This window comes from Hypomesus nipponensis, chromosome 14, assembly GCF_054491055.1.
Source record: "Hypomesus nipponensis isolate SF chromosome 14, ASM5449105v1, whole genome shotgun sequence".
In the NCBI taxonomy this organism is placed as follows: Eukaryota; Metazoa; Chordata; class Actinopteri; order Osmeriformes; family Osmeridae; genus Hypomesus; species Hypomesus nipponensis.
In genome coordinates, this window is record NC_140374.1 from 14966443 (window position 1) to 14994116 (window position 27674).

Genomic DNA, 27674 nt, shown 5'->3' on the forward strand with positions numbered 1-27674 from the left:
CACACAGGGCTGCAGACCTCCGCTCTCACGACACACACAGAGCCGGGGTCTGGCCATCACCGTAGCACCTCCTAACACTCACAGACGGGGGGGGAGAGAGAGAGAGGGAAAAAGAGATAAAACAGAATACTGCTACTGTAGCCACAGGGGGTCCTCTCGCTGGTTGGTGTGAGGAACAAAAAGCGAGGAATGAGGAGTAAACAGAAAGCAGAATATGCTAAATGAGAAATCTGATAAATTCACGGATGGAGAAAAAGAAAACTTGGCAAGGAGCTACAGGAACCGAGAGAGAGAGGAGGGAGAAAGAGAAACAGAGAGAGCATGGAGAAAGAGAGAAACAGAGAGAGGAGGGAGAGAGAGAGAAACAGACAGGAAGGAGAAACAGAGAAACAGAGAGAGGAGGGAGAAAGAGAGAAACAGAGAGAGCATGGAGAAAGAGAGAAACAGAGAGAGGAGGGAGAGAGAGAGAAACAGAGAGGAAGGAGAAACAGAGAAACAGAGAGAGGAGGGAGAAAGAGAGAAACAGAGACAGGAGGGAGAGAGAGAAACAGAGAGAGGAGGGAGAGAGAGAGAAACAGAGAGAGGAGGGAGAGAGAGAGAAACAGAGAGAGGAGGGAGAGAGAGAGAAACAGAGAGAGGAGGGAGAAAGAGAGAAACAGAGAGAGGAGGGAGAAAGAGAGAAACAGAGAGAGGAGGGAGAAAGGGGCTGCTGTTGAAAGCCCGTCCCAAGGACACAATGAACAGACGCCGATGAAAGGTGCAATCACAAAACCCCTCGGCTGAGTCACTGGGGACGTCAGCAACCCGTGAATCAACTTGTCACCTGGTGGCACTGGAATTCAACAACAACCTTTGCATTGGTTTCGTTCAAAACGGGAGTCTCGACAGGCTGTGGTACAGCTGTTCTTCGTCCTATGCACTCTGCAGTATAGGCCGGAGGCGTCCTGTCAGCCTCGTGGCATCACGCACGACAGGCCCGACAGCAACCGTGCGCTGTGAACACCTCGACGCGACACCGTCCACGCGAGGAGGCTCCGTCCAAATCTCTGTGGTGCATCCCACTCTCTGAGTCCAGCTCTCTTTCCCCATGCCGTATTTCTCTCTCTCCGTCCAACCCTCTCTCACACTGTATTTCTCTGTCATAGTCTGTCAAACTCTCTCTGACACGCTCTCTCTCTCCGTCCAACCCTCTCTCATATCATCATGTTCTCCTTCCCCGTCCTCTCAGATACTCTCTCACGTACTCCCTCTCTCTCAGCCCACCGCAGACAGCCAACAGCCCACCGCACGGCCCTCGGTGCCTCCGAATACCTTGTTAGGACGGAGAAAATAAACAAGCCCGCGTGGAAATCAATGGCCCCTGCGCTTTGAAAGCCAAGCGATGGATTTTGAATAGACTTCAATCAGTCGATCACTCCGTGGGTGCAGGTGAAGTAGTTAGCACGCGAGGAGGGAGTGCGGGAGTGATGAAATACTCGGAGGGGAGTTGGAAGACGTCGTCTGGCCTAAAGTGTCCTTCACTCTGATGTCGCTACTGAAACGGAGATGAGAAGCCGTCGACAGCAGCAGGAGCACGCACTAGCAACCCCAGTGCGCCACACACACACACACACACCATCACAGACAAAAAACACATCCCTTTCACTCCCCACGCCTCTTCCTTCTCCTCTTCCCTCCCCATCCCCCTCCTCCCCCCCCCCCCTCCCCCCTCCTCCTTCTCCTCTTCCCTCCTCCCCCCCCCCTCCTCCCCCCCCCCTCCCCCCTCCTCCTTCTCCTCTTCCCTCCTCCCCCCCCTCCTCCCCCTCCCCCCTCCTCTTCCCCTCCCCATCCCCCTCCTCCCCCCCATCCCCCTCCTCCCCCTCCCCCCTCCTCCTTCTCCTCTTCCCTCCCCATCCCCCTCCTCCTCCCCCCCTCCTCCCCCTCCCCCTCCTCCCCCCTCCTCCCCCTTCTCCTCTTCCCTCCCCATCCCCCTCCTCCCCCCCCCTCCCCCTCCTCCTTCTCCTCCCCCTCCCCCCTCCTCCTTCTCCTCTTCCCTCCCCATCCCCCTCCTCCCCCCCTCCTCCCCCTCCCCCTCCCCCCTCCTCCTTCTCCTCTTCCCTCCCCATCCCCCTCCTCCCCCCTCCTCCCCCTCCCCCTCCCCCCTCCTCCTTCTCCTCTTCCCTCCTCCTCCCCCTGGACCTCAGAGTGGCAGGGCCAGTGAGGGAGGCCCCGTGGAGGGCAGCCCTCTCCTGCCCCTCATGAATCATTCATGGGGCTGTTCCACCCAGCCCAGACTGCCACTCCAGCCCCCCCACCCCCACACACCCTCCGAACCGCGTCTCCCAGGGTCCTCCCTGGCAGGAGAGGAGCTGCCGGCAAGCATCCTGCCCTGCCTCGGTCAGTCCGGCCCGCTGGGAACTGGGGTAAACGAGATCCGTTTTCATTTCCGTTCAGCCCTCGCCGCCGTAGTGCTCCCGAACGCTCCCTCCCTTCCTCCTCCTGCGGTGCGCGGGCCTGCATGATGCACCGGGAGTCTCCCGAAGGTCTTCTGGTCGGATCCACCTCCCTGTGCTGTGCTGCCATGCGTTAAGATCACTGTGGATCGCACCTCTGCACCACCGCATCGAATCCCAACTGTCAAACTCTCTTAGAGGGCAGGATAGGACGCGTGTCACAGAGGGGCGCAAAATATACAACCCACAGGGCGCCATGGATTCTGAAGAACAACTTCACTTTAGTTCTCGATTGACCCTTTTGTACCCCCCCCCCCCTTCAGAGGATGGGCAGCTCCACTGCTCCTAATGGCGGAGGAGGAGGAAGAGGAGAGGGAAGAGGAGAGGGAAGAGAAGGAGGAAGAGGAGACCATCAGTGTCTGGTCTGCGTGGATGGGCGTGACACGCGTGAGCAGGTCGAGGCTGCTGTCGGCTACGTGGAGCTTACGGGGGGTGTTCAAAGCTCCAGCTAGCACATCCTGGAATAAACCCCCCCCTGCCGGCTCTGTGCCCCGCACTGACGAAGTCGTGGCCACGCTGACGCACGACAACCAACCCCCCCCCCCCCACCACCACACACACCCACACCCACCGTGTGTGCCTCCGTTACATCTCACCACCCATCACCACCGGCAGCGACTACAAAGGCGAGCTTTACGGGGATGACATTCAGCCGTGGCAGGTGAGCTTTGTCGCTGCGCTATTTAGGGAGGAGAGGACTGGCTGCGAAGGCCGTGACATTTGAACAGCCGTCACATGTGCGTGCCGGGGGCCGCGTGAAACGCCGTCGCCGACGGCCCTCCAGAGGGGACCTGTGACTGCCCTCCCAATCCGCACGACCGACGGGCACGACGCGACCCAGAAGCCGGAAACGCGAGCCGTGCGGTGAAAATGGCTGTTAGAGGTGATTGTGCGGCTGGCGCCCGCTGGCTGTTTACATCTTCATGTCGGGGGTGGGGAGGGGGGGTGGGGTGGGAAAGGAGTCCTGAAAGGAGTGCTGAAACTCAAACAGGGAGCTTGGACCGTGAAATGAATATAGGGTGCTGCAAATAATATGAGGTGAAGTAGCAGACATTTACTGCGTGTGTGTGTGTGTGTGTGTGTGGGGGGGGGGGGGGAAACGTAGGAGAGCATAGAGCACAGAGGCTGTTGCGAGGAGGCCTCCAGCAGAGTCCCAGGATGGTCGTCATAACGATGATGAATGGTCGGACGCACACCGCTAAGCTGCTCGCTGCCGGGGCTCTGGCACGCCGCAAACAACGAACGCAGCCCCTGCCAAAATGAGAACATTCTGGAGAACGTCACGGGCGAAGGGTACACCTTCTCGGTAAGCACAAAGCAGAGAGTCGTATGTAAACAAAAGGAGGCAAGGCTAATCAAAACCCGACAGCCCAGCCAACTCACGGCGCCTTGATTGCGCCTCGAAAACAGTATTTGATTTATGGAAATGCTGGTTTTCCATTCGACGTTTCCAATTGCAGCGCTGTGACATTGTTGTCCCGAGGCTGGGATTGGAACAGGACACACAAAAGAAACTGCAGGGTTCAAACACAAAAACGACCTCCCAAAAATGTTTTAAAAAGTAATTAATAACCTGACTGATAACTTAGTCTGTGTGTGGGCATTCCGAGATGTGTGTTAATAATAATAATAATGTGTTGCACAAGGCTTGCATTGTGTTTTTAACGATTGTCTCGTCTTAGTAGATGGAAATAAACAACACCCAGACGAGGATGACACATGTTGCCTCGCGCAGAAAACCGAATGAGGAAGTCAACATCAGCTGGTCAACAACAACTTCAGGAAGCTACTTCCTGCTGCACCAACTGTGGCCCTGCATGCCTCAAGTATGTTGGCCCCGCCAGTTCCTGCTCTACCCCTCACATAACCTTCCCATGAGGGCTGGAAGGAGAGGGAGTATATGTGATTGAGTGTGAGAGAGAGAGAGAGAGAGAGAGAGAGAGAGAGAGAGGGGGAGAGAGGGGGGAGAGAGAGAGAGAGAGAGAGAGAGAGAGAGAGAGAGAGAGAGAGGGGGGAGAGAGGGGGAGAGAGGGGGAGGAAGGGGAGCGGGGAGGGGGAGAGAGGGAGACAGGTAGGGGAGAGAGAGTGGGGAGGGAAGGAGGGAGAGGGATGGTTTAAGAGAGGGAGAGAGACAGAGAGAAAGAGAGACACTGAGAATACCTGAGGTCATGTGCAGAGTGGAGTAGCTGGACGTCGTGGTGTCTGTAAGCCTCAGAGAGGTCAACACAGGGCCTCCCGTGTCAGGCCACGTACCTCTGCTCACTCGCTCCTCTCTGGCTCATCCACAGCGTGAGTCACAAGCACACCTCCATTTGCTTTCATTTACCATTACAGCCCTGAGTCTCAGGGAATTGCACTTTAAAACACATGGCGGATGCCGGAGACTGCTGCCGAAGCTCCTTTCATCAGGGAGGATGAAAGGCTCTCTCCTTCAGAGACGCGTCAGTAAGGCACGGTGAGGCGTGCGCAGAGCACGGGTCGCGCCCCCGGGGGAAGATGTGGTGAAGGACGGAGGAGGATGGAGGGAGGGAGGGAGGGAGGGAGGGAAAGAGGGAAGGAGGGAAAGAGGGAAGGGAGGGAAAGAGGGAAGGGAGGGAGGGAAGGAGGGAAGGAGGGAAGGAGGGAAAGAAGGCAGGAGGGAGGGAGGGTTGATGGAGAATGGTCGAAAGGACGGGAGGGTCGGTGAGAGTTGGAGAGATGGGGAGGGACGGAAGATGGAGGAGGGAGAAGGATGAGGGAGGGAGGAAAGGGAAGGCGTTCCTGCACCAGGGCATCCTGTGGAACCCGCTCACGGCAACCTAGAGCAGGAGGCAGGCTCAGCGTTCTGTCTATCGGTATCCATTTAGACAGTGCGGTTCTCGTAAATCGTGCGTCGCTTTTCAAAGCAATATGACATTTGGCCATCCCTTTCTGTTAGCGTCAAAAAGAGTGTTCGGCTTCACGGCAGACAGTCTTGTTTTATGGACGACTCTATGAAAAATGAGAGTCGAGCTATCGCTGCCAGATATTGGTAGTCAGAGTGCATCCTGCTTTGTGAGATGGGTCCTTCACCAGGCTGCATAATGGAGTGGAGAAGGTCCAGTCAGTTTACCCCCCTCCCCCCACCACACACACACACACACACACACACACACACACACACACACACCCACACAAACACCCTTTCAGGCCGTGTCACATCCGCACAGCGGCAGACACTTACATTCAGCTGCGAGGGCACCAGCACACTGTCGTCCTCCCCCTCACGCACACACGAGCACGCATGTTTGAATGAATGCACACGCGAACACAAACACGTAACACACACACAAGCAAACACACAATTAGACACAAGCGCACGCCTCGCTCCCCCTCTGCCAGTATGCAGAGAACGCGCGCACACGACACGCGCTCACAACGATTTCGCCCGCGCGCCAATCAATCAGCTAATTAGCGCGGCTACGGAGCCGTGCGGTGCGTGCAGGCGTCATGAAATGAGTTCTTCCGAAAATCCATTTTGTGGATAATTTCCCACAAAAACAAACCAGCATGAGCAGGCCTGTCACGAAGCAGGGCTCCAGTAGAGCGAGCCGCCCACCTCACCGAGACCACCCCGGGGGTTGCCATGGCGCTGCCAGGGGACCCAGGGACATTCGAAAGAGGAGGCGAGTGCGTGACGGCCACCCTTCGGCTTTTACAACGCTCCATCGCTCTATCCATCAATAACGAGTCAATAATAAGCCTCAGACCCCCCCACCCCCCCTCTTTCTCTATCCCAGCCTCAAGCTTCCCGCCCCTCCTTCCCCCCCACCCCCCCCCCCACCCCCCCACGCTCCCCCAGCCTGATTCTATCAAGCAGCTATCGACCCGGCTTCGTATTCCCGGGAGCCCTCCGAGAGAGAGCGCGCCGAACCTGGCAGACCTTTTACTCCGGCATTCCCCCTTAAGCCTGAAAAGGTTAGATGCTTTCGACTTTTGGTGCGACTTCTGCATCGCGCCGCTACCTGCTCGCCCCCGCTAGCCCCGCTCGCTCTCCTCACGAGGGCCGAGGAGGACGAGCGAGGGAAACGTCGGAGGAGGCGGCGAGATGGAGCGGGAGCTCTACGCACCTGCCGCGAGCCACCTGCTCTGCCGCACTCGTTAAGTCGTTACATTGAGGCGTGGAACTCACACATGGCTGCGTCTCGTGAGCATTACGTTTGACAGGGCATGGAGCGCGGTAGCAGAGAACTCTCCGGAAGCCGGGAGGATGCTCACAGGCTCTACCCAGCAAGGTTCGTGAGGCTGGGAGGAGAAGGGGCCAGTCTGGGTTCAGTGGCAGAAAAGTGTTTTATCTCGATATTGGACTGGATAATTAGTCATTCCAATGAGACTCTGGGATCTGCAGCCTCAGCTACGATGACAGATGAGGCGTTTGGTGTAGCGGGACGAAAGATGGAGGGATGTTTCACAGAGCTACAGCTGCCATTTTAGCCTGCATCGCAGCCCAATGGACCGAATGAGTCTCTCTCGCCCTCCCTCCCCCCCCCCCCTCCCTCCCTCCCCCTCTCTCTCAAACATACGTATTGCAGCGAGTTTCACCCGGTTGCAGAGCATCTAGAGCCGGTGCCCGACGGGAGTCGATAATGTGCCTCGGGTTAAGAGTTGACAGGCAGGAGAGGGGGGGGGGGGGAAGAAAAAAAGAAAATGGAGAGTAAGAAAAAACAAAAGCAGAATTGAGGAAGACGGCCTTCGCCGCACCACTTAGCCCAGGTCTCCAGAACCACACGTCTGTCCAATCACTTTAATCCTGCTGGCCGCGCGCGTCATTGATCTACCACAGGTTTCAACCGGTCGCAAGTCCACCCTGCGGGGCGGCGCTGCCCTCACCTCACAACAACAACCCCTCCGCCTTCCCCCTGACCGGCGCGGCCCTGACCTCCAGTCGCTCCCTGTGTGGAGCGCTAACCGGTCAAACCATCCTTCTGTTGTGGAAATGGCTACTTGAGTGCGTTTTTTTTTTGTTGGTTTTGCTGGAATGCTGGCTTGGCGTCAAGCTATTACTGGAGCCGTTTGAAAACAAATAAAAGTGGGAGGTTGCAGGCTTCCTATAATTAAGTTGTGCATTTCGATGAGGGTCAGCTCTGGGACACCCCTGGATAGCTAGGAGGAGCCTGGAGGTGCTCCAGACCAGCAAGCACAGAGCAGGGGAGGAGCCTGGAGGTGCTCGAGACCAGCAAGCACAGAGCAGGGGAGGAGCCTGGAGGTGCTCCAGACCAGCAAGCACAGAGCAGGGGAGGAGCCTGGAGGTGCTCCAGACCAGCAAGCACAGAGCAGGGGAGGAGCCTGGAGGTGCTCCAGACCAGCAAGCACAGAGCAGGGGAGGAGCCTGGAGGTGCTCCAGACCAGCAAGCACAGAGCAGGGGAGGAGCCTGGAGGTGCTGGAGACCGAGGAGGGGGGGGGGGGGAAGGGGAGCAAAAAAAAGGGAAGAGAGGAGGAAAGGAGAGAGACCAGGAGAAACGGGGAGAGAGGACGGTGGAGGAGGGGAAGGGGCAGACACAGGGGGGGGAGAGGGGACATAGGGGGAGAGACTGAGAGAGAAGGAGTGAGAGGATGAGAGCGGATCAGCTGGAAGACGGGAGGGGCTGAGGAAGGCTTTCGGGAAAGGATGGACGGAAGAGAGGAAAGGAGGAAGGACTTAAGGAAAGATGGAAGGAGGGAAATAAGGACGGACGTGACAGCGAAGAGGCCCTCAAGGCGGGTGTGTGTACCAGTGAAGTCAAAACTGTGCGAGGCTACCGCAGATCTACAGAGAGGGTGGATGCAGAGATGACAGAAGGCAGGCAGGTTAACAATGAGCTGAAAGCCAATCCCCCTGTCAGGCTAAATATGCTGAAAATAATGTGCTGGCACTGCTCTCCATGGCAACGTGGTGCCATGGCGCTGAAAGGCGTGGAGGGGCGGTGCCAGGCGTCTGCCGAGCGCGAGGGCTTTGGTGTTCAGCTGGGATGAACACGAGAGAGAGGGCTCCACACTTAGATTAGACAGACACACAACGTTACACACGCACACACACGGACCGACAGACAGACAGACAGACAGACAGACGCACACACGAGGACAGAGAGACACACACACACGCACCTGAGGACAGACAGAGAGGGACACACACACACACACACACAAGGACAGACAGCGACAAACACACACGAGGACAGACGGAGAGGAACACACACACACGAGGACACACAAACACACGCAAGGGAGAAGCAGAAGGAAGAACAGGATGCAATGGAGCGATGGGAAGACTTGGAAGGGAGAGGTTGATGAGGGGAAGAACAAAGAAGAGCAACTGAAGATTTTTGACTCACTGAAGGAGGACTTTATGATGCAGCGACGCCTGCTCCTACAAGCTCTCACCCCTTAATCATTGTGCACATGGGTATTATTAAAGACAGAACCGTTTGTTCCCCATTGTACTCGCCAGCCCTGCAGAACAGCTCAAATTGCAGGTATTAGTACCACAGGTACAGAATAATGCTTTTAGAATCTGTCAAAGTGCGTGTGAGTATGTGTGTCTTTGTATGGGTGTGTGTGGGTGTGTTCACTGTCTGTTGAGCATAAAAGAACGAAGATCATAAAGTGTGAAATGGGTAGGCGTGAGCATGTGCGAGATTCTCAGTGCTGTTTTTGTGTCTGTGTGTAGTGCATATGTCTGTGTCTGTGTCTGTGTGTGTGTGTGTGTGTGTGTGCGTGCACTGAGGCAGTGCTCCATCCTGCAGAGTGATGGTCAGTGACATTACAGCCCATTACATTCTACCCTCTATGGTGTGCTACCACTGCCCAGGAATAGGATGAGTGGGCAGGGGAGCGCCTGCCTGTGTAGCTGTGGACTATGTTCAGCCTGGGAGCTCTGCCCTGTGAGCTAAAGCAAGCGGAGAGAAAGAGACAGACATAGGGGGAGTGAGGAGAAAGACAGGGCACAGACAGAGAGAGAGAGAGAGAGAGAGAGAGAGAGAGAGAGAGAGAGAGAGAGAGAGAGAGAGAGGGAGAGAGAGAGAGCAAGGGAGAGAGAGAGAGAGAGAGAGAGAGAGCGAGAGAGCAAGGGAAAGAGAGAGAGAGAGAGAGAGAGAGAGAGAGAGAGAGAGAGAGAGAGAGAGCGAGAGAGAGCGAGAGCAAGGGAGAGCAAGGGAGAGAGAGAGCCATGGAGTGACAGCAAAAGAGACAGGCACAGTGAGATGGAGAAGGAAGCAAAAAAAGAGGAAGGAAGGAAGGAGAGGACTTGTGGCGTTTTCTCTATTGTCAACATAGGGTGAGTCAGCCTGACCACCTCCCACAGAACAACGAACTTGGCTCCACTAACCAGGAACCACACATGACATTGACACCTGGGCTCCACAGAGATCTGCCCACAGCACAAACACAACACACGCAAGCAAACAATCGAATCCCTGCTAACAATAAAACGCCTAGCACAATGATGAAGCAAATCATTCCAAACACGATGATCGAGTGATCACGTCAGATTCCCTTTTACAAGAAAAGTTGAACGAATACCTGACAAATAACATTCCCACGGTGTGCCCAGCAAAGAGCCAACCAGTGGAGAGGAGGGAAGGAGGGAAATATGACTAAGCTCAAACAGCCCCAGGACACAGCTTCTCCTGTAACCCTTTTCTCATAAAACCTATTGCGTAGGGCAGAGACGCTAAGGGCTGTGTCTATGTAGGCCATCCCCCCCCCCCCCCCCCTCTTCACCAGCCCTCTCTTTCCCTACACTTCCAGTACGCGCAGTCTAGATGGTTGCTTATTGTGGCGGGGACTCAGATAGATGACTGGGGATTTTCACCTACTTACAGTAAACCCCTACTACACCCTGGTTGACAATGTGCAGTGCAACATCCCCGGCTCCTCTCTCACATTCTCACACACAAGTCATTTTTAGACCTTGTTCATCTCTCCCTCTCTCTCTCTCTCCCTCCCTCTCCCCCCCCTCTCTCTGTCTCTCTCTCTCTCTCTCTCTCTCTCTCCCTCCTTCTCTCTCCCACTCCTCCTCGCTTGCCAGGTTCTCCCACTCACTCAACTCACTCACTCACTCACGCCCTCTCTCCTCCTTCACTCAGACTCTCCATCCTTTGACGTTCATCTCACTTCCACTCCTCTCCTTAGTATTCTCTTCCTCTCCACTGGGATTCATCTCATTAGTTTACAGTACTGCCTGTGGTGCATGGTATATCTCCATGCCTGTGTCTCAGATACAGTGGTGTGAAAAAGTGTTCGCCCCCTTCCAGATGTCTTGTTTTTTGGCATGTTTGTCACACTTGTTTCAGATCATCAAACAAATGTTAAAATAAAATGCCGTTTTTAAATGAAGGATTTCATTATTAAGGGAAACCAAAATCCGAACCTGGCCCTGTGTGAAAAAGGGATTGCCCCCCACAACCTCTCAATCTCAATAGGATTCAGGTCAGGACTTTGACTAGGCCACTCCAAAGTCTTCACTTTGTTTTTCTTAAGCCATTCAGAGGTGGACTTGCTGGTGTGTTTAGGATCATCGTCCTGCTGCAGAACCCAAGTTCGCCTCAGCTTCAGGTCACAAACAGATGGCCGGACATTCTCCTTCATTATTTCCTAGACAGCAGAATTCATTTTATCACAGCAAGTCTTCCAGGTCCTGAAGCAGCAAAACAGCCCCAGACCATGACACTTCCACAACCATATTTTACTGTTGGTATGATGTTCTTTTTCTGAAATGCGGTATTTCTATTACGCCAGATGTATTGGGACACACAACTTCCAAAAAGTTCAACTTTTGTTTCGGCACTTCGCAGAGTATTTTCCCAAAAGTCTTGGGGATCATCAAGATGTTTTCTGGCAAAAATGAGACGAGCCTTCATGTTCTTTTTGCTCAGCAGTGGTTTTCGTCTTGGAACTCTGCCATGCTGGCTATTTTTGCCCAGTCTCTTTCTTATGGTGGAGTCATGAACACTGACCTTAACTGAGGCAAGTGAGGCCTGCAGTTCTTTGTTATTGTGGGGTCTTTTGTGACCTATTGGATGAGTCGTCGCTGCGCTCTTGGAGTCATTTTGCTTGGCCCGCCACTCCTGGGAAGGTTCACCACTGTTCTATATTTTCGCTGTTTGTTGATAATGGCTCTTACAGTGGTTCGCTGGAGTCCCAAAGCTTTAGAAATGGCTTTATAACCTTTTCTAGACTGATAAATCTCAATTACTCTCTCATGTGTCCCTGAATTTTTTGGGATCTCGGTATGATGTCTAGCTTTTGAGGATCTATATCAGGTTTTCAAACTGCATAATGTCATGCTACTGGATGTCATCAGGAAGTCATGTTAGTAACAGCAACCATGACAGAATGATGTGCTCCTGTTCACTCTAGGAAGGAGTCTCTAGGCCAGGAATTGAACCGTCAACCTTTCCTATTACCAGCCCGATTCCCTAACTGCTCAGCCACCTGACTCCCACCTTTGCACCTCCATTCACGTTCGCATTGCGTCTGTGTGTTCATGCGTGCTAATGCACTTTGTCTCCGAGAAGATTTCGGAGCTGACTCTTGTTTATCAGAACCAATTCAACGATGGCAAAAGTGGACCCCCCCCCCCCCCCCCCATAAGTGCCGGTTATACATAAAAGCCGGTTCCTTGTGCGAGATAGCTCCTTGCTCTGCAGTACAATATGTTCACACAAGCACCCACACAACACCCCCTGATCAATATACGATGACTCTTATCAGAGCCGAAAGAGAGAAACTCGACGGGAGAACAATGTGCGCAGACGAGATGACTGTGAGGGGCTTGACAAGGAGAGCCCCTCGACTGCCATCTTAAACAACAGGGTCGCTGGGCTCGGCGGGGATAACAAGAGGAAAAACAACCAGAGGCAAACAAGGCCGCAAGTAACGTTGATCGAAAAAATAAAATGAAGTTAAGCCTGAATTAATTTTCAAAACCCGCTTACAAAAATCCTGGGGAGGGAGTGGGGCGTTCCGCACCTCCCACGCATGTATGCTCGGGTGTTTACTGGGTTGTGAAGGCAAGCTGGCTCCACACAGACATAGGCTACTGTGTGAGGTGAGCCAGTCTGTTGAGTATACTGATGGAGGGATGTTTCTGGGGGGAGCAGGTCAACTGGAAACCACAAGAGACAGAGGGAACGACTCACGCAGCCAGGGCTACTGGAATGATGTTTATCTAGAAGAGAAAACATGTTGCCTAATGGTCTGTCTCAGCAGTATCTCTCTCTCTCTCTGATGGTAATCACTCTCCGTCTCTCTCTCTGGCTCCCTGTCTGTCTATCTGTCTCTCTCCCTGTTTCTCTGTCTCTCTTTCCCAGTCTCTCTGTCTGTCTCTCTCTCCCAGTCTGTCTGTCTGTCTGTCTCTCTGTCTCTTTCTCTCTCTCTGATGGTAATCACTCTCAGTCTCTCTCTCTCTGGCTCCCTCTCTCACTCTGTCTCTGTCTGTCTGTCTGTCTGTCTGTCTGTCTGTCTGTCTGTCTGTCTGTGTCTGTGTCTGTCTCTCTCTCTCTCTCTCTCTCTCTCTCTCATCACAACATGAAGAATGAGGACGTAGTTAAAGGCGCTCTCAAACCAGCTTGTCTCCTCTCCTCTCCCTAAACGCTCCCTGGTGTATTGCAAATAGGCTGGTGACTTACTGTAAAAGCCCCAAAATAACTGCCGGTTCTTCTTCCTGTTTCAAATATATCCCTGGGTAAACAGTGGGGGCCTGCCCCTCCCTCCGGAGGCCCACCCAGCCCCACAGACTGCAGACTGGAGCCAGGCACATACAGTACATTATGCCCCAATTACACACAAACCATAGGAGACAGACGAGAGCTAGCGGGCAGCTCGAAGCTTTGCCACTGCTCACGCACAAACATGGAAAGGCTTAAAAGACACCCAACAGGGATTTGCCCCCACATATGGTCACACAGATATTCCCCCACACAAACGCACACACACAGAGGCACATTGAGCATACCGACACACGCATACACGTTTGTTTTACTATACTTGTGAGGACCTACGATTCACGCCCATTCGAAAGCGTGCTATCCCCTATACCCCAACTGTAACCACTAAATCTAATTATAACAACTAATCCTAACCCCCCCTTAAAAAAAAAACTAGAACTAGAAAGTTGTGAGGACCAGGTTCTCACAAGAATAGTAAAACCTGAACACATACACACACCTCCCTGTTAACCTACGTTGCCGTGGTTGACGAAGCCGTGCTTCCTGGCGACGAGGTCGGCCTGCTCGGGGCCGCCCAGGATGCGAACGGCCCAGGTGTTGGTGTAGACCTGGCCGGCCGCGTTTGTCTGGAGCGCCGCGGTCAGGAGGACCAGGGCCGCCCCCAGCTGCAGCAGGGTTAGCCGGGCCTCCATGACCAGGAGAGCAGGGGCGACGAGCCCTCCGTCAGCCTGTCTGTATGGTCTCCCTCTGTCTCAGCGCTCGGCCGGCGCGTTGCGGGCCAGCTCTCCCTCACTGCGGCGGGGCAGGGCGGTGACCTGGAGGGTAGAGGGCACCGTGTCACGCTGGGGCATGGCTGCCAGCACACACAGACATTTTTTTTTTGTCATTTAGCAGACACTCTTATCCAGAGCGACTTACAGTAAGTACAGGGACATTCCCCCCAGGGCAAGTAGGGTGAAGTGCCTTGCCCAAGGACACAACGTCATTTTGCACGGCGGGGAATCAATCTAGCAACCTTCTGATTACTAGCCCGACTCCCTCACCGCCCAGCCATCTGACTGCCATTTATAACCCACCCACACACACTCTTTAGTTAATCCCTCAGTGCTACCCGGTGTGTCTCCACACATTAAACCAGAAGTTTTAATCGTGAAAAAAAGCCAGCAAAAAGACCCAGGAACGAAAGAGGAAACCAGGCCCTGAGAAGGAACACTTTCTAAAGTTCCTCTTCTGACTCGCTCTCCGGCTTCCGCCGCTAATGAAGACTTGATTGTGGAATGTACTACGTAGACTAAGCTGCCAAAGGACGGCTCTGTTCCTCCTTGGGGCCAATCTGCACACACTCGGGAGGGAATGAAAAAAAGGAGAGAGAGCAAGAGAGAAAGAGAGTGAGGTAGAGAAAAGAACGAGAAGAGAGACAGATGAGAAGAGTGAGGAGAGACAGAGAGAGAGGGACGGAGAGAACAGAGGAAGTTAAAAGAAGACAGTGGTGGTGGTGGTGGTTGGAGATAGGGCTCCAGCTGAGCTGGGCTGCGGAACGGAGCCCCGGCGCTCCTTTGGCAGCTGGAGCTTAGCTGTGGTGCGCGCTCCACAGCTAAGAAAGAAGCGGCGGGTGACTTGAGTGGTGATTTTATGCAGAGGCTGCAGTATCTAAAAGCAGAGCAGCTCTTGGCCTCCCCTCGAGACCAGTTCTGTCCAGGTGCCAGGAGAGGCGTCCGGAGGCAGCGCCAGGCCGACAGGGCACAGGCACATGAGGCAGGCCGCTCGGACCATCTCGTCTCCACCGGCCGAGGGGCAACATTTCAATTCAGCTTCTTATGGACTGAGAACGGACTGAGTCGTGGGAACGACACAGGGGCCGTTCAAAAATCGAATCCGGTCGAAACCTTCCCCACAGCTCGCCTTGAGAAACGGTTTGAAAACGTTGAATCGTTAATTGGGAGGATATCTACGTGATATGCAGTCGTGAGGGAATGAGGAGGAGTCGAAGCAGGCACCCTGGTCTCTCCCTGACTCCCACACGCGCCTTTCGGAGGGAGGGTGTTTTTGCTAGCAGCGGGAGGGAGGCAGGAGGGGGCCCACCCAAGCAGGTCTGTCACCCTGCATGGGGAGCAGTCTTCCTCAGCTCATTAGACCCAGAAATGGAGATGGTGCACCGGGCTGAGTGAGGGGGGGGGGGGGGGGGGTCTGACTGACACACGGAGTGGGGAGGGGGAGAGAGGGAGTAAGGAAGAGAGATTTAGGGAGAGAGGTAGGGGAGAGAGAAAGAGGGAGAGAGTGGGAAGGGAGAGGGATGGTTTGAGAGGGAGAGAGAGAGAGAGAGAGAGAGAGAGAGAGAGAGAGAGAGAGAGAGAGGGAGGGAGGGAGGGAGGGAGGGAGGGAGGGAGGGAGGGAGGGAGGGAGGGAGGGAGGGAGGGAGGGAGGGAGGGAGGGAGGGAGGGAGGGAGGGAGGGAGGGAGGGAGGGAGGGAGGGAGGGAGGGAGGGGCCAGACGTGAGAGAGGGAGGACGAGAAAGTGGAGAGAGGAGACGAAAAAGAACGGGAGAGAGATCTCAAATATTTAGAGTCTCCAGCCCACCACACACACACACACACACACACACGAAACACTGCATAAAGGAGCAAGCTCACAACTACAAACTCGACTTAAAATGCAATGAGGGACCACAAAAACTCAATAAACAAAGAGAGTCTGCCAAGTACGACACTCTTACCAAACACATCGACCCCCGAGAGCTCTGGCCCGCACATCAAGGCCATTAGACCTACCCTCGGCTGTGATGCTGGGTTCACTGACGCACTCATTAGTGGATTCAAATAAGCAGCGGCTGCCGAGCGCCGGGAAAGCAGGTCACTCACCTATCTGCTATCCTGAAATTACACAGCAGCTGATTATAGGTAATAGCTGTTCCTTCCGTGTCCAGTTAATGACGGACCTGAGCGAAACCTGACATCAATTCCAAAGAATGTAATTTCCTGAAACCCTACACGAAAGCTTTCTTCCTCGAACCGAGCGGCACAACGGGGGGAAAAAAAACACGATGGCCATTTCGACAAAAAGAAAACCTTGCTAGTTCCACGAGAACTCAGAGGCAACCTCGTAGAGGAGGCATGAGATGTGGTAAACATGGAGCCCATCAGGAAGTCAAGGCCTGGAACACTCACCCTAATTGCGCAGGTCTATGAAAGCACGGACGAGAGCGCTTCCCTCGGCTCGCCAACAGCTCAAAGGCAGACGGAGAGGAAGAGGAATGAACAGACAGTGCAGGATTCCTATCAGTTCCTCTTTATTCTATAGCCGCGTATGGGCCTGGCCTCCCCTTGTCCCTCCCTGACAGGCACTCCCTCCCTCCCCCCCGGCTCATTGCTTGCTCTCCTCCCTCCCCTAATCACTTGAGAGGGAGGGAGGGAGGGAGGGAGGGAGGGAGGGAGGGAGGGAGGTGTGAGTTGGAGCCACCAGGCTGGCCGTTTTCATTATGGTTTTAAAGCCTCCATAAAACAACATGGAAGTGGCCCTCTGACTTGACCGCTGGTAATTCTGCCGATCAGCAGCAGTAAACGATCCCTCTGACGGCCCAGATCTGCGATCCGCGGAGTTGTCGGCGACACGTTACTGCTCCAGGTAGGCGAAGGGATACTGTGCCGGGGAGACCTGACAATGCTGCAGAAACAGTCCAGGCTAGTGTTGATGCTGCCGAGGAGGTCATGCAGCGCTGAATTGATACTCTGGGTCCTGTCTCACTCTACAGGCCATCCATGAAGGCTTGGGACTGCTCTCTCTCTCTCTCTCTCTCTCTCTCTCTCTCTCTCTCTCTCTCTCTCTCTCTCTCTCTCTCTCTCTCTCTCTCTCTCTCTCTCTCTCTCTCTCTCTCTCTCTCTCTCTCTCTCTCTCTCTCTCTCTCTCTCTCTCTCTCTCTCTCTCTCTCTCTCTCTCTCTCTCTCTCTCTCTCTCTCTCTCTCTCTCTCTCTCACAGACACACAAACTCTCTGTCTCTTGCTCACACAGGCGCGCACACACACACACACCACACACAGCAGAGCAGGACTACTGACTCCCCCCCCCTCCCATATAGAGACAATGGTCAGAGAGCAGAACAGTGCTCATCACATCCACAGAGGCAAACAACAGCCACACACAGGCTTAAACACACACACACACACACACACCTGCAGGACACCTTAGCTTTCTTTAGCCATGTGTGCTGAATCTTTGATGATGTGTCTGAGAAGCAGCTGGCAGGTGGGACTGAGCCAGGCAGATCTCGGAGACAAGGGATTCATCCTGGACAACACTACCTGGAAGAGGGAGTCTACCGTACCACCAGTCACCAAGAGCAACTGTCCCTGAACACAGCACTGCATCATCGCACTTTCTCATTTCTCATATTTACAGCTGTATCTGTGCTGTCACTCAATATCATGCTATAATAGGGGGTGTTGTATGGCATACAAGTTGCAGGGAAAAACAGTTTTCCCATGGATATCAGTCACCAGGACAAAGGCCATTGTTCACCATCATCATATTGTCTGACATAACTCTTTTGTTTATCTTCTCATGTGACAACCCCACCCCGGCTTTAGATTGCCAGAAGATCATTTCCCACAAAAACAAAACCACAGTTACAGTACAAGTGCAGACAAAAGGAAAGAAAGAGAGCCATTCAAGACGCACAAATCTTATGCTGTGCCGTTGAGCTACTTAGAAACTAAGCATGGAAAATCCATAGAACTTTGGATCGTGCTACATTCCAACTGGTTGGCTAGCCAGGTGACCTTGAATTTCACTGCTGAGATTCCAATGGGCATTAGATACCAGACATGCATAACAGCTAAAGAGGGATACGTTTGGTCATAGCAAGTTCACATTTTAAACATAATCTGACTATTCAGTTTGGCAAACAGGCTGGCACAACCAAACTTTTACTTCCAGTCCAGACCAATATTCCGTGCTAAGCAATCAATGTAACGTTGAACACAACCTCCCTCACGTGTGTCAACTAAAATAATGTCCTCAGCCTCAGGCTGGGGCGATGCTGCAACAACAGATGTTATGAATATATGAACCGGTTAGGATTTACAGTAGCTGATTAAAAAACTATAGGCTACAGAGAGACAGAGAGAGAGACACAGAGACAGAGAGAGAGAGAGAGAGAGAGAGAGAGAGAGAGAGAGAGAGAGAGAGAGAGAGAGAGAGAGAGAGAGAGAGAGAGAGAGAGAGAGAGAGAGAGAGAGAGAGAGAGAGAGAGAGAGAGAGAGAGAGAGAGAGAGAGAGAGAGAGAGAGAGAGAGAGAGAGAGAGAGAGAGAGAGAGAGAGAGAGAGAGAGAGAGAGAGAGAGAGAGAGAGAGAGAGAGAGAGAGAGAGAGAGAGAGAGAGAGAGAGAGAGAGAGAGACGCAAATCAATAAACTGAACAACATAAGGCCAAGTGTGATATGACAGTCTGACATAGTCGTTCTTACCAAAAGATGACTGGTTAAAACGTCAACTTCGATAATGAAGCGGAGGAATGAGATCCATTCTCTCGTTGGACTCGCTGGCTAACAAAAAAACAATATTGGCTCTGAATAGAAATACATTGCTCACGGAAGAATGTCTTGTGCTCAACTCCACGCCGGAGGCGAGTAAATGGAATCAGTTAAAATAAATCTAAAGCTCCGACAGATTCTGCAAACATGCGCTGTTGCCTCCCAGCTTGCGTTTCCCTATTTTGTTCCCTCCCACCCTACCCAAGCTAAGAACAGATACATCCCTTCCTTGCTTTCTTAATTCCCTCAGATGCTGTTTAACGTAAAAACAACAACAACAAAAGTTATTGTTGTTTTTGTTGATAGATACTTACCATCATCGGAGATAGACATAATAAAGCATAGACCGCATCATGTCTCTTAGCATCCCTCTGTAAATCCCCTCGCTGATGTGTACGTCTTCGGCAACCAAGCTGGACTTTAAATGACCTATTGTTGGGGAGTTGACGAGACACTAGTAGCTTACACTCCTCAACAGTCCAAGGTGTGTCCGCGGAACAGCAACATTGTTCCTTTGATATGACTCTGACTGCCACACCGGCTAGCTAGTCTAACGGTACCGTATCCATGCCTTATTCTAACTTTTCGCATCGCTTCATCTGACGGTGTCTTTTTTTAAGCTTTCCAAACGTAAACTTGGAAACCTATTTCCTAATGGGACAACACATTTCTATGTGTTTTCTCCTGCGTATCTTCTCCAAACTGAATAGATGTGTCAGTTCAAATTGAAATGTACAATATCCGTCTCGTACTCATAGCTAGCTAGCTATTCATTGGAATATTACCAAGCTCGATACAGTTTAAGATGCTAGGGATTTCACAGTGTACACTTGTTTTGAGAACGGCACTGCACAGATTTCAGCGGCAAGGAATTGGTGGTGGCATTTTTCCAGGGGTTTAATTGTACAAATACGTTTTGTTTCGGTTGCAACTGGGCTTTTTTTCCCGTAATGTCAACCGAGTAGGTAATCTGATCATTTGCATTATCTTAAAGTTGAAAGTAAAGACGAACCCCGCCCATGTAGTGAAATAGCGGCTATGATGAATTATATCAAGGATACTCAACACACTCGTTCCCAGGAAGTACGTCACAAGACGCTTTGACGTTAAAGCCACGCCAACTGTGGTGTGTCAGCGCCATCTACTGCAATAATACTGGATAAATACAACAGATTTGCATTGTCTGTGTCGTTCCATAGAGGGTGCTATTACTGCAGGATCTTTACTTTAGCTCGCTTGCTTTAACACCCTATGACAAGCAGCCTGGTTTCAAAACCCGCAAGCCCGCTTTCTGCTGTTAGCACGGGCCAAAGTTATCCCGGAATAAGGACAGCACGCATGTGCCGTCAACCCGGATATAGAATTTGATGGTCTTCTTCTTCCATTTTATGAAGCTATATTCAATTTACATATAAATTGGAAAAACTGAGCATTTGTCTGGGCATTGTAGCGCCACTACGTCTATTTAAATCGGTCCCAACCGGGATAAACAGTGTCGCTATCTTAGCGGTGAATATCACAACTGCCAGTTAACTGGATTTCGCACTCAAGACAGTACTACTACAGTTACTTATACCCTAGCCAAGCTAACAGTAGCTCGAGCAGGTGATGCAGCAGCTTACTTTAGGTAACTTTGCATGTAACGTTAACTTTTAATTAAGAGAGTGGGCACGATGGACTACCGTGGAAGAAGACACGAACGTGGAAGCAACTGGTCTGACCCAGAGATAGTTGAATTGCTCCAGCTGTGGTCAGATGAGACAGTCCAACTCGAGCTGGAAAGCTCCCTTCGAAATCAACATGTCTTTGACAGGATAGCAGCCGCTTTGCGAGATAGGAGCATATATCGCACAGGGGACCAGTGCAGGGAGAAGATCAAAAAGATGAAGCTGGAATACCGACGTATCAAAGACAATCACAAGTTGAGGTCCTGGAAATTTTACGATGTGATGGACAGGGTCTTAGCAAATAGACCAGCCATAACGTATTCCTCGCTGGGAGGTGCAGTCATCGCCCACCAGGTCCTACACAGTCCCAGTGGGACAGACTCATACATGCACGGGCTCCCTGCAACCACTTTCGGTCCCGCGACCTCGGGTGGGTTTTTGTTTGGCAACCCGCCAAGGCCAGGTGATGACGCGCTGCGCGTTAAATGTGAGGACGTGGAGTCAGGAGATGGAGCACCCCCACAGCTGCTCTACAATTATGGGTCAGAAGATGATCAGGAGACAGAGAGATCTGCCAGATTGGACGAGGACCCTGTGCCCCTTGTTGAACGTGGGGAGTGCATTGCAAACATGATATCTCCATCAGGTTAGCCAATTTCGGCAGATGTGGCATTTCTGGCTCTGTCCATGTGGTCAGGTAGTTAATCACAACATAATGCAACTTTTAAGCTAACATAGCTCTCTTTGGCCATTGTAAAACATTGTCTTTAACATAATATTGTAGCTTTGAAGCCTCCTACTCAATCAACACTGTTTGCTAAATGAGCAATAGGCTGATAAATGGGATCATTAGATTAGTAACAAGATTGATAGGCATTTAATCACTGTGTAGCGTAATTCTTGTGGTAGAAATGCATTCTTCTGGCCCTGCAGCTACAGAAAGAAGCTACCATCCCCCTGACTGTATTCGGCCTGCAGATTTCAGCGACCAGAACCTGGCCGGTTCCTCGGGCACGGGAGCCTCCACCTCCGCTGCTCCGGCTCACATGGCCCCTGAGGGCCAGGGAGAGCAGCAGGGCCCCCGGAGCCAGCCCCCCGAGAGGCAGAGGAAGCGGCGGCGTGGCGCGGGCCGGGGGGCCGGCTCGTGTGGGAGCCACGGGGCCTTGGACCATGCTCTGGTGAGCTTCCTCAAGTGGCAGCGCTCGGCGGAGGAGCGCCTCCTTTCCCTGGAGGAGGCGCGTCTGGAGCGGGAGGCGCGGGCCGAGGAGCGGAGGGAGCAGCAGGAGGAGAGGAGGGCGGAGAGGGAGAGGCAGCATGAGTTGCGTCTTCTCAGCGTGTTCGCCGGGGCCCTGGCTGCAGCCAGGCACACCGGCCCCTCCCCTGCTGACAGCACCCTCCCGCCCGCCGCCGCCGCCCCCCCCTGCTCTCTCTCCGCCCACTCTGTCTCGACGTCCTCCACCAACTCAGAGGCCCCTGCTGCCTCATCAGCCCTGGCCAGGCTGCCCGTCCTCAGCCCCCCCTCCGCGGAGACACTTGTCCCAGCTGGGCCTCCCCCTGGATCTGGAAACATCCTGGCCACTTTGAGAGGGGCCGACACACCTGGGCACAGTGTTTACCTGTCTCGCCGGGGTAACACCATCAGACAGCACCAGGGCATCCTGCAGGAGGGCTACACCCAGTACCATGCTGATAAACACCATGACACCGACAACCCTGGCGTGAGTGGAACTCCTTTCTCCATACTTGACCGCCAGAGGGCTCCTGTAATGACTGTATCATCGCAACCATGATAATATCCTCATTATCAGGTGCTTGCAAAGTGCCTCGCTGGTAACTATTGTTGTGTATGACTCATTCCCAGGGAATCATCAACATGGGCACCAGTGAGAACAAGCTGTGCTATGATCTGCTGCATAAAAGGGTGAGAGAGAGTGAGAAAAAACCAGGGAGAGATTTGGAGAGAGACAGAGAGGAAGATTAAAAGACCACAGTGGGAGGGTTTGATCATCTGCATTTGGTTATCACCAGATGGCCCTCGTGTTGTTACAGAGTCAGTGGTCCAGCCTATTTCTCTGGCGTTGCTAACCCTGCAGCATACTTCCTGTTTCTCTCCTCCCAGCTGGCCCAGTCTGACATGCAACACATGGACGCAGCTCTGCTTCAGTATCCAGACTGGAAAGGCCACCGCTTGTAAGAACCAGTATCTCAGGTTAAACTAATAGAAAATACATTTTGATGTTATTAGAATGGTCAATGTAGACATTCCATTAAAGTTTGACTAGATGTAAGACTGGCAGTGGCACAATAGTATGCTGATGTTGCCCCCCCCCCTCCACTAGTCTGAGAGAAGAGGTTGCCAGATTCCTGACGCACTACTGTCACACCCCCAGTCCGCTGAAAGCTGACAGTGTGAGTGTTCTCTTCCTTGGCTAAAAATTGTCAAACTTGTGTTTCGCGGCAGAGTTCTTTCTCACAAAGTTGAGCCGAGTTCACGAATCGCATTTGTCTGTGTGTGTGTGTGTGTGTGTGTGTGTGTGTTCAGGTGGTGGTGATGAACGGCTGTGGTTCTCTTTTCTCCTCCATTGCTGCTGTGATATGCGACCCTGAAGGTAAGCCCTCCATGCTGGCTCACACCCCAAGGGTCGGACCTCTACATGGTTACCCCTCCCCTTGAGTCCTGTGTACACAGGCTCCAGGTCTCACAGTCATCCATGCTGTTTCAGATGCCATGCTCATCCCCACCCCGTTCTATGGGGTGATCACTGAGGACCTTCACCTCTACAGTGGAGTCCGTCTCTTCCATGTTCCCCTGGACTGTGAGGTACTCTAGCCCAAGCCCTAGATGCTGTGGACACCTCTCTGTGTTCTTACAGTGTGTGTTTGTGTGTGTGTGAGTTTATGCTGAACTTTGTGATGGAACTTTTTTTCCTGATGTGTGTGTGTGTGTTGATTTCAGCCCAGTGGCTTCAGCGGCAGGCCATTCCAACTCACCGCGTCCCATCTGGAGAAGGCTCTGACCAACGCCAAGAGAGAGGTGAGGTCACACAAGGCTAGTTCAAACCAGCCTGTTAGTGTCCAGTTTTCCAGGCTAGATCAATCAAGCGCCGATGCGCAACCATAGGACAAACATGTTGTGTTCTCACACACCCGCATACTCGCATTGAAATGACAGCCGAGACGCTTGAACCTTCTGGTAACCTTCTGGTAACCTTCTGGTAACCTTCTGTTTTTGTTTTTTGTCCTTCTCAGGGGGTTAACATCCGAGCCGTGATCCTGGTCAACCCTCACAACCCCCTGGCAGAGGTCTACAGCCCCCAGGAGATGAGGGCCTTCCTGGAGTTTGCCAAAAAGTGGGTCATGAATCGGAATCAAAACCAACGAGATCCTGCCAGTGAAGACCTCGCATGAATGATTGAATGCCGAAAGCACGCCCATAGATCCTAAAAGTTTGCTTTCAGTGGGGTTGTTTCAGCATGGAAAAGGACCTTGATCAAAAGTACCCCCCATGGTCCACCCAGCACTCTAAATTCGGGGCTGGACGTTCCTCCAGCAGCTCCCTGTGGAGGTGTAGTGTTCTGGGGCAGCACGTTGATTAAGCAGCCTCAGCATCCATTAGTCTTCCTGTGTCTTTCCTGAGTTAGCCAAATCATTCAGGTTTGTCACCTGTGTGGAGGACATGGCACCCAAGGCCCCTAGACGTCGAGCTGTACATCTCCTCTTAAAGAGGAAGATGGCTAATGACACCCAAAGCACAGGAATCGTTTAGCATCTGTTGTTTTTTGGGTCTCACACACACCACACACCCTTCCACACTCACAGACCGCCCTTGAGCTGTATTAAGAAGACACATAAAGCTGAGAGCTTTTACACAGCTCCCCGAGGCTGACGAGAGAAGAGCCGTTTTACGGCCTGCGCTCATTCTCTCCGTAATAAGACAAAGTAAATATCATTAAAACCATGCCCAACCAATTGTTAATAAATTCTGTCTTGTTTTTTCATTTTTTTTTTCTTGTGTCGCTCCAACCCCCCCCCCCCCGTACCTCCTCCCTACCTCAGGCACAAACTGCACGCCATCGTCGACGAGGTCTACATGTTGACTGTGTTTGACGACTCCGTCCCATTCCACAGCGTTCTTAGTCTAGACAGGTAGCGTGGGACTCTGCTCATCTCTGTGGGGGGGTGGGGGACCTCGACCTGTGCCTTCCCACCCTGCTGCCAGGCCCAGACCTGGAGGAGGACCTCTGGGTCAACCGTTTGGGGCATGGGGTTGGATAAGGAAATGACCTCAGGATATCAGTATGGTGATGTGTATATGTTGAACTCCTAACCCTGCTGTGTCTGTTTTCCAGCCTGCCCGATCCTCAGAGAACACATGTTATGTGGGGAACCAGCAAGGTAAAAGAGTGTGTGTTGTGTGTGTGTGTACATACTGTAGTGCATTAAATAACCATACTATATGCCAAGCTTGTGTATGAGTCTGTGACGCACTGTCTATGACTGTTCTTTGACATGTACGACCCTCTGGCCCTGTAGTGCTCAGTTTGGTGTGTGTGTGTGTGTGTGTGTGTGTGTGTGTGTGTGGTGGTTGGGTGGGTCCTGCAGGACTTTGCTATGGCTGGAATGCGTGTAGGTACTCTGTACACTCAGAACCAGGACTTGGTAGAAGCTCTGGACCAGATGGGTGCGTTTCATGGTGTCCCTGGACCCATACAACACCAGGTGGCCCAACTGCTCCAGGACAGGGGTGTGGACACGCGTGTGCGCACGCACGCACACATACATATTTACACACACATACACTGGACACATACATATTTACACACACACAAACAGTATTTCTTTAAAGCCGCACCCACACAGTTGGAACACACGGACAGCCCTTCCGACATGCATTGTGTTTCCAGACTGGGTGAGCGGAGAGTTCCTCCCAGAGACGAGGCGAAGGCTGCAGGCTGCTCACGGCTACGTGACCAGGCAGCTCCAGGGCCTGGGCGTACCCTACCTCCACAGGTCTGCAGGCTTCTACGTCTGGGCAGACCTCAGGAAGGTGAGGACCCCCACCGTGGAGCTCTCCAGCCCTGCTCATCTAGACTGTGAAGGGGTTGCTCCCTCTGAAGCAGATACACCCAGAGCGAGACTCGCTCTTAAAATGTCTTGTCGTGTTAATAGTCTTGTTAATTGAATGACATGTCATGTGTGGAATCTCTTTCTGACCATGTCCCCCTCTCTAATTCTCTCTTTTCTCTATCTTACAATATCCCCTTTTCCCGTTCTCCCTCTCCAACACTCTCTCTCTCTCTGTCTGTCTGTTTGTCTGTCTTACACACACTCTGTGTCTCTCTCTCGGTCTCTCTCTCTGGCAGTACCTGCGCGAGGCTTCGTTTGCTGAGGAGCTGTCCCTGTGGAGGTGTTTCCTCAGACACAAGGTGGTGCTTAGCTGTGGCCAGGCCTTCTCCTGCTCCACTCCAGGGTGGTTCCGCATAGTCTTCACGCAGCAACAGCGCCACCTGCAGCTTGGTCAGTGCACACAACAACAGCGACAACCACACATTGCAATCCTTTTCACGACGGTTTATTAGAGCGAGTACTGCAGAGTAGCACCTGGCAGGGGACCAATACATGTCAGTCTGCAGCTAGTACATATACAGTTGCATTTATTCATTTATCAGATGCTTTTATCCAAAGCTATCTCCAGGAGAGAGCTAGTAGCTATATAACAACGACGGAATTAGAAATGTGTATGTTTTTTCACACTAGCTTAGTGTATATTTTCCTTTCTACCACATAGCTGTGCTATTCAGACACATATTCACATATGTTTCGAGCAAACTCCTTTGCAAAGACGGACATCTCCTCGGTTCCTAGCCGGGCAAATTCACCCAGTGTGCTGACAGGTGGAGATGGGGGCGGTTTGTGCGCTCGTTTCAGGCATGGAGCGGATCAGGCAGGCCTTGGAGGAGACGGAGGCAGCGAGAGGCTCCTCTACCTCGGGATCCACCACAGCCTCTGGGGGGCAGGAGGAAGCCTCAGTGAGGTCACTGAAGAAGGAGGACAGCACCGACTCAGACAGAGCAGTGACCGTCAACCCTGTGTCCGTCAACCTGCCAGAGAACAAACCAACAGACGAGTCCACACAGGAGGATGAGCCCGCCCCCGACATCCCCTCACTGGCCAGCGAGGACTTGGTGCTGCTAGACTGCCAAACGTCTCAACCCGCAGATGGATTGGACTCGCTGATTGGTGCTCTGAGACAGCAGATCCGCTCCTCTGATTGGCTGGAGAAGAACACCCCCGAGCTGGCCGCTGGGGAGGACCCGGGGCTGCTGGATGTCTTCACAGAGCTGCTGGACAGGGCCAGGAAGTAGGAGCCAGGGATGGAGACAAACAGTTGATAAATAGATACTTTCAAATTCAGGATGCAAACTTGTTTTCTTGTTGTGTTCCTGTTCTGCAATGCACTTTTATTCCTAAATGTGTTCAAAACGTTCATTATTGTGTGTTGCCGTACCACATGGTCTTACTTCTGTAACAAATAATAATGTGTATGGTGATGCTTTTTAAAGAGTAAAGCATCAGACCTCATCAAAGTGTTGATTTGTTTGGTTAGTTGTTTAAGAAAGTACCGGTGCAACTGTGATCATGACAATTGTATTTGTAATGGAATATGAATATGGATGGATATCCTGATCATAAATGCTTGAGACCATATTGAGTATTTGACATTAGAAGTGTCACGTGGTGTTTCTGTCAGGCGTGGGTTGCTGGGGTCTTTCCATGAACCACCTTACATGACCCATGATACTTCTGGTGGGAGACAAGAGAAAGCAGACTTCCGTTTGAATCAACCGTATGTATGTGGGCAATTGAGAAAGATTAGGCCTAACCGAGGAAGTGGGGGATTTCTTTCCTTTGCTTAGTTATTTATAATGCAGAACACTAACACTCCACAACAAATGGACAATGAAAACGTCAAAGATTTTTTTTAAAATTGTGAGTCGTTCAATTGAATTGCATTAAAAACCGTAATTGATAAGCTACGTATATCGGTGTTTTTCATGCCCCAAATCAAGCTTTTCATCGATTGTAGCCCCCACATAAAAAGACCCGATCTGGTCCAACCTAACCTCTGGTCTTGGGGTTCGTCATGATGTCAATAAATCGGCAGTGCATCGCGAAAGTTGTTTACTAAATCAACTTTCGTATTCATAAACGACATGACAGTGTTTGTTTTCACTCACAAACAAAGCTTTACTTGAAAAGGACAGTGGCCGTCTCACCAACGTTGGGTGATGCAGGACTCTTAGACAGATCATTGTACTATCCTGCT

General features: G+C 52.3%; 2 protein-coding genes across 3 annotated transcripts in view; one reads left to right on the forward strand and one right to left on the reverse strand.

The window, feature by feature from the left end:
- furinb (furin (paired basic amino acid cleaving enzyme) b) overlaps positions 1-19618 on the reverse strand; it is a 56174-nt gene extending 36556 nt beyond the window's left edge. The window contains 2 exon segments of the mRNA XM_084672337.1: positions 13673-13972; positions 18995-19618. Of these exon segments, the coding sequence (XP_084528463.1) occupies positions 13673-13849 (177 nt within the window). The 5' untranslated portion in view covers positions 13850-13972; positions 18995-19618.
- Positions 19619-19754: 136 nt separating this feature from the next.
- accs (1-aminocyclopropane-1-carboxylate synthase homolog (Arabidopsis)(non-functional)) lies at positions 19755-27380 on the forward strand. Of its 2 annotated transcripts, none has more exons than XM_084672334.1 (15): positions 19755-20993; positions 21281-22065; positions 22209-22268; positions 22467-22537; positions 22687-22756; positions 22890-22956; positions 23071-23168; positions 23304-23381; positions 23597-23697; positions 24404-24493; positions 24697-24742; positions 24950-25091; positions 25252-25394; positions 25711-25864; positions 26276-27380. In XM_084672334.1, exons 1-15 carry the CDS (start codon positions 20354-20356, stop codon positions 26710-26712), a joined length of 2982 nt encoding a protein of 993 aa, XP_084528460.1. In that variant the 5' UTR covers positions 19755-20353; the 3' UTR covers positions 26713-27380. The 2 variants fall into 2 exon arrangements, with proteins under 2 accessions (XP_084528460.1, XP_084528461.1); XM_084672335.1 differs by having other exon boundaries at positions 21326-22065.
- Positions 27381-27674: the final 294 nt, after the last annotated feature.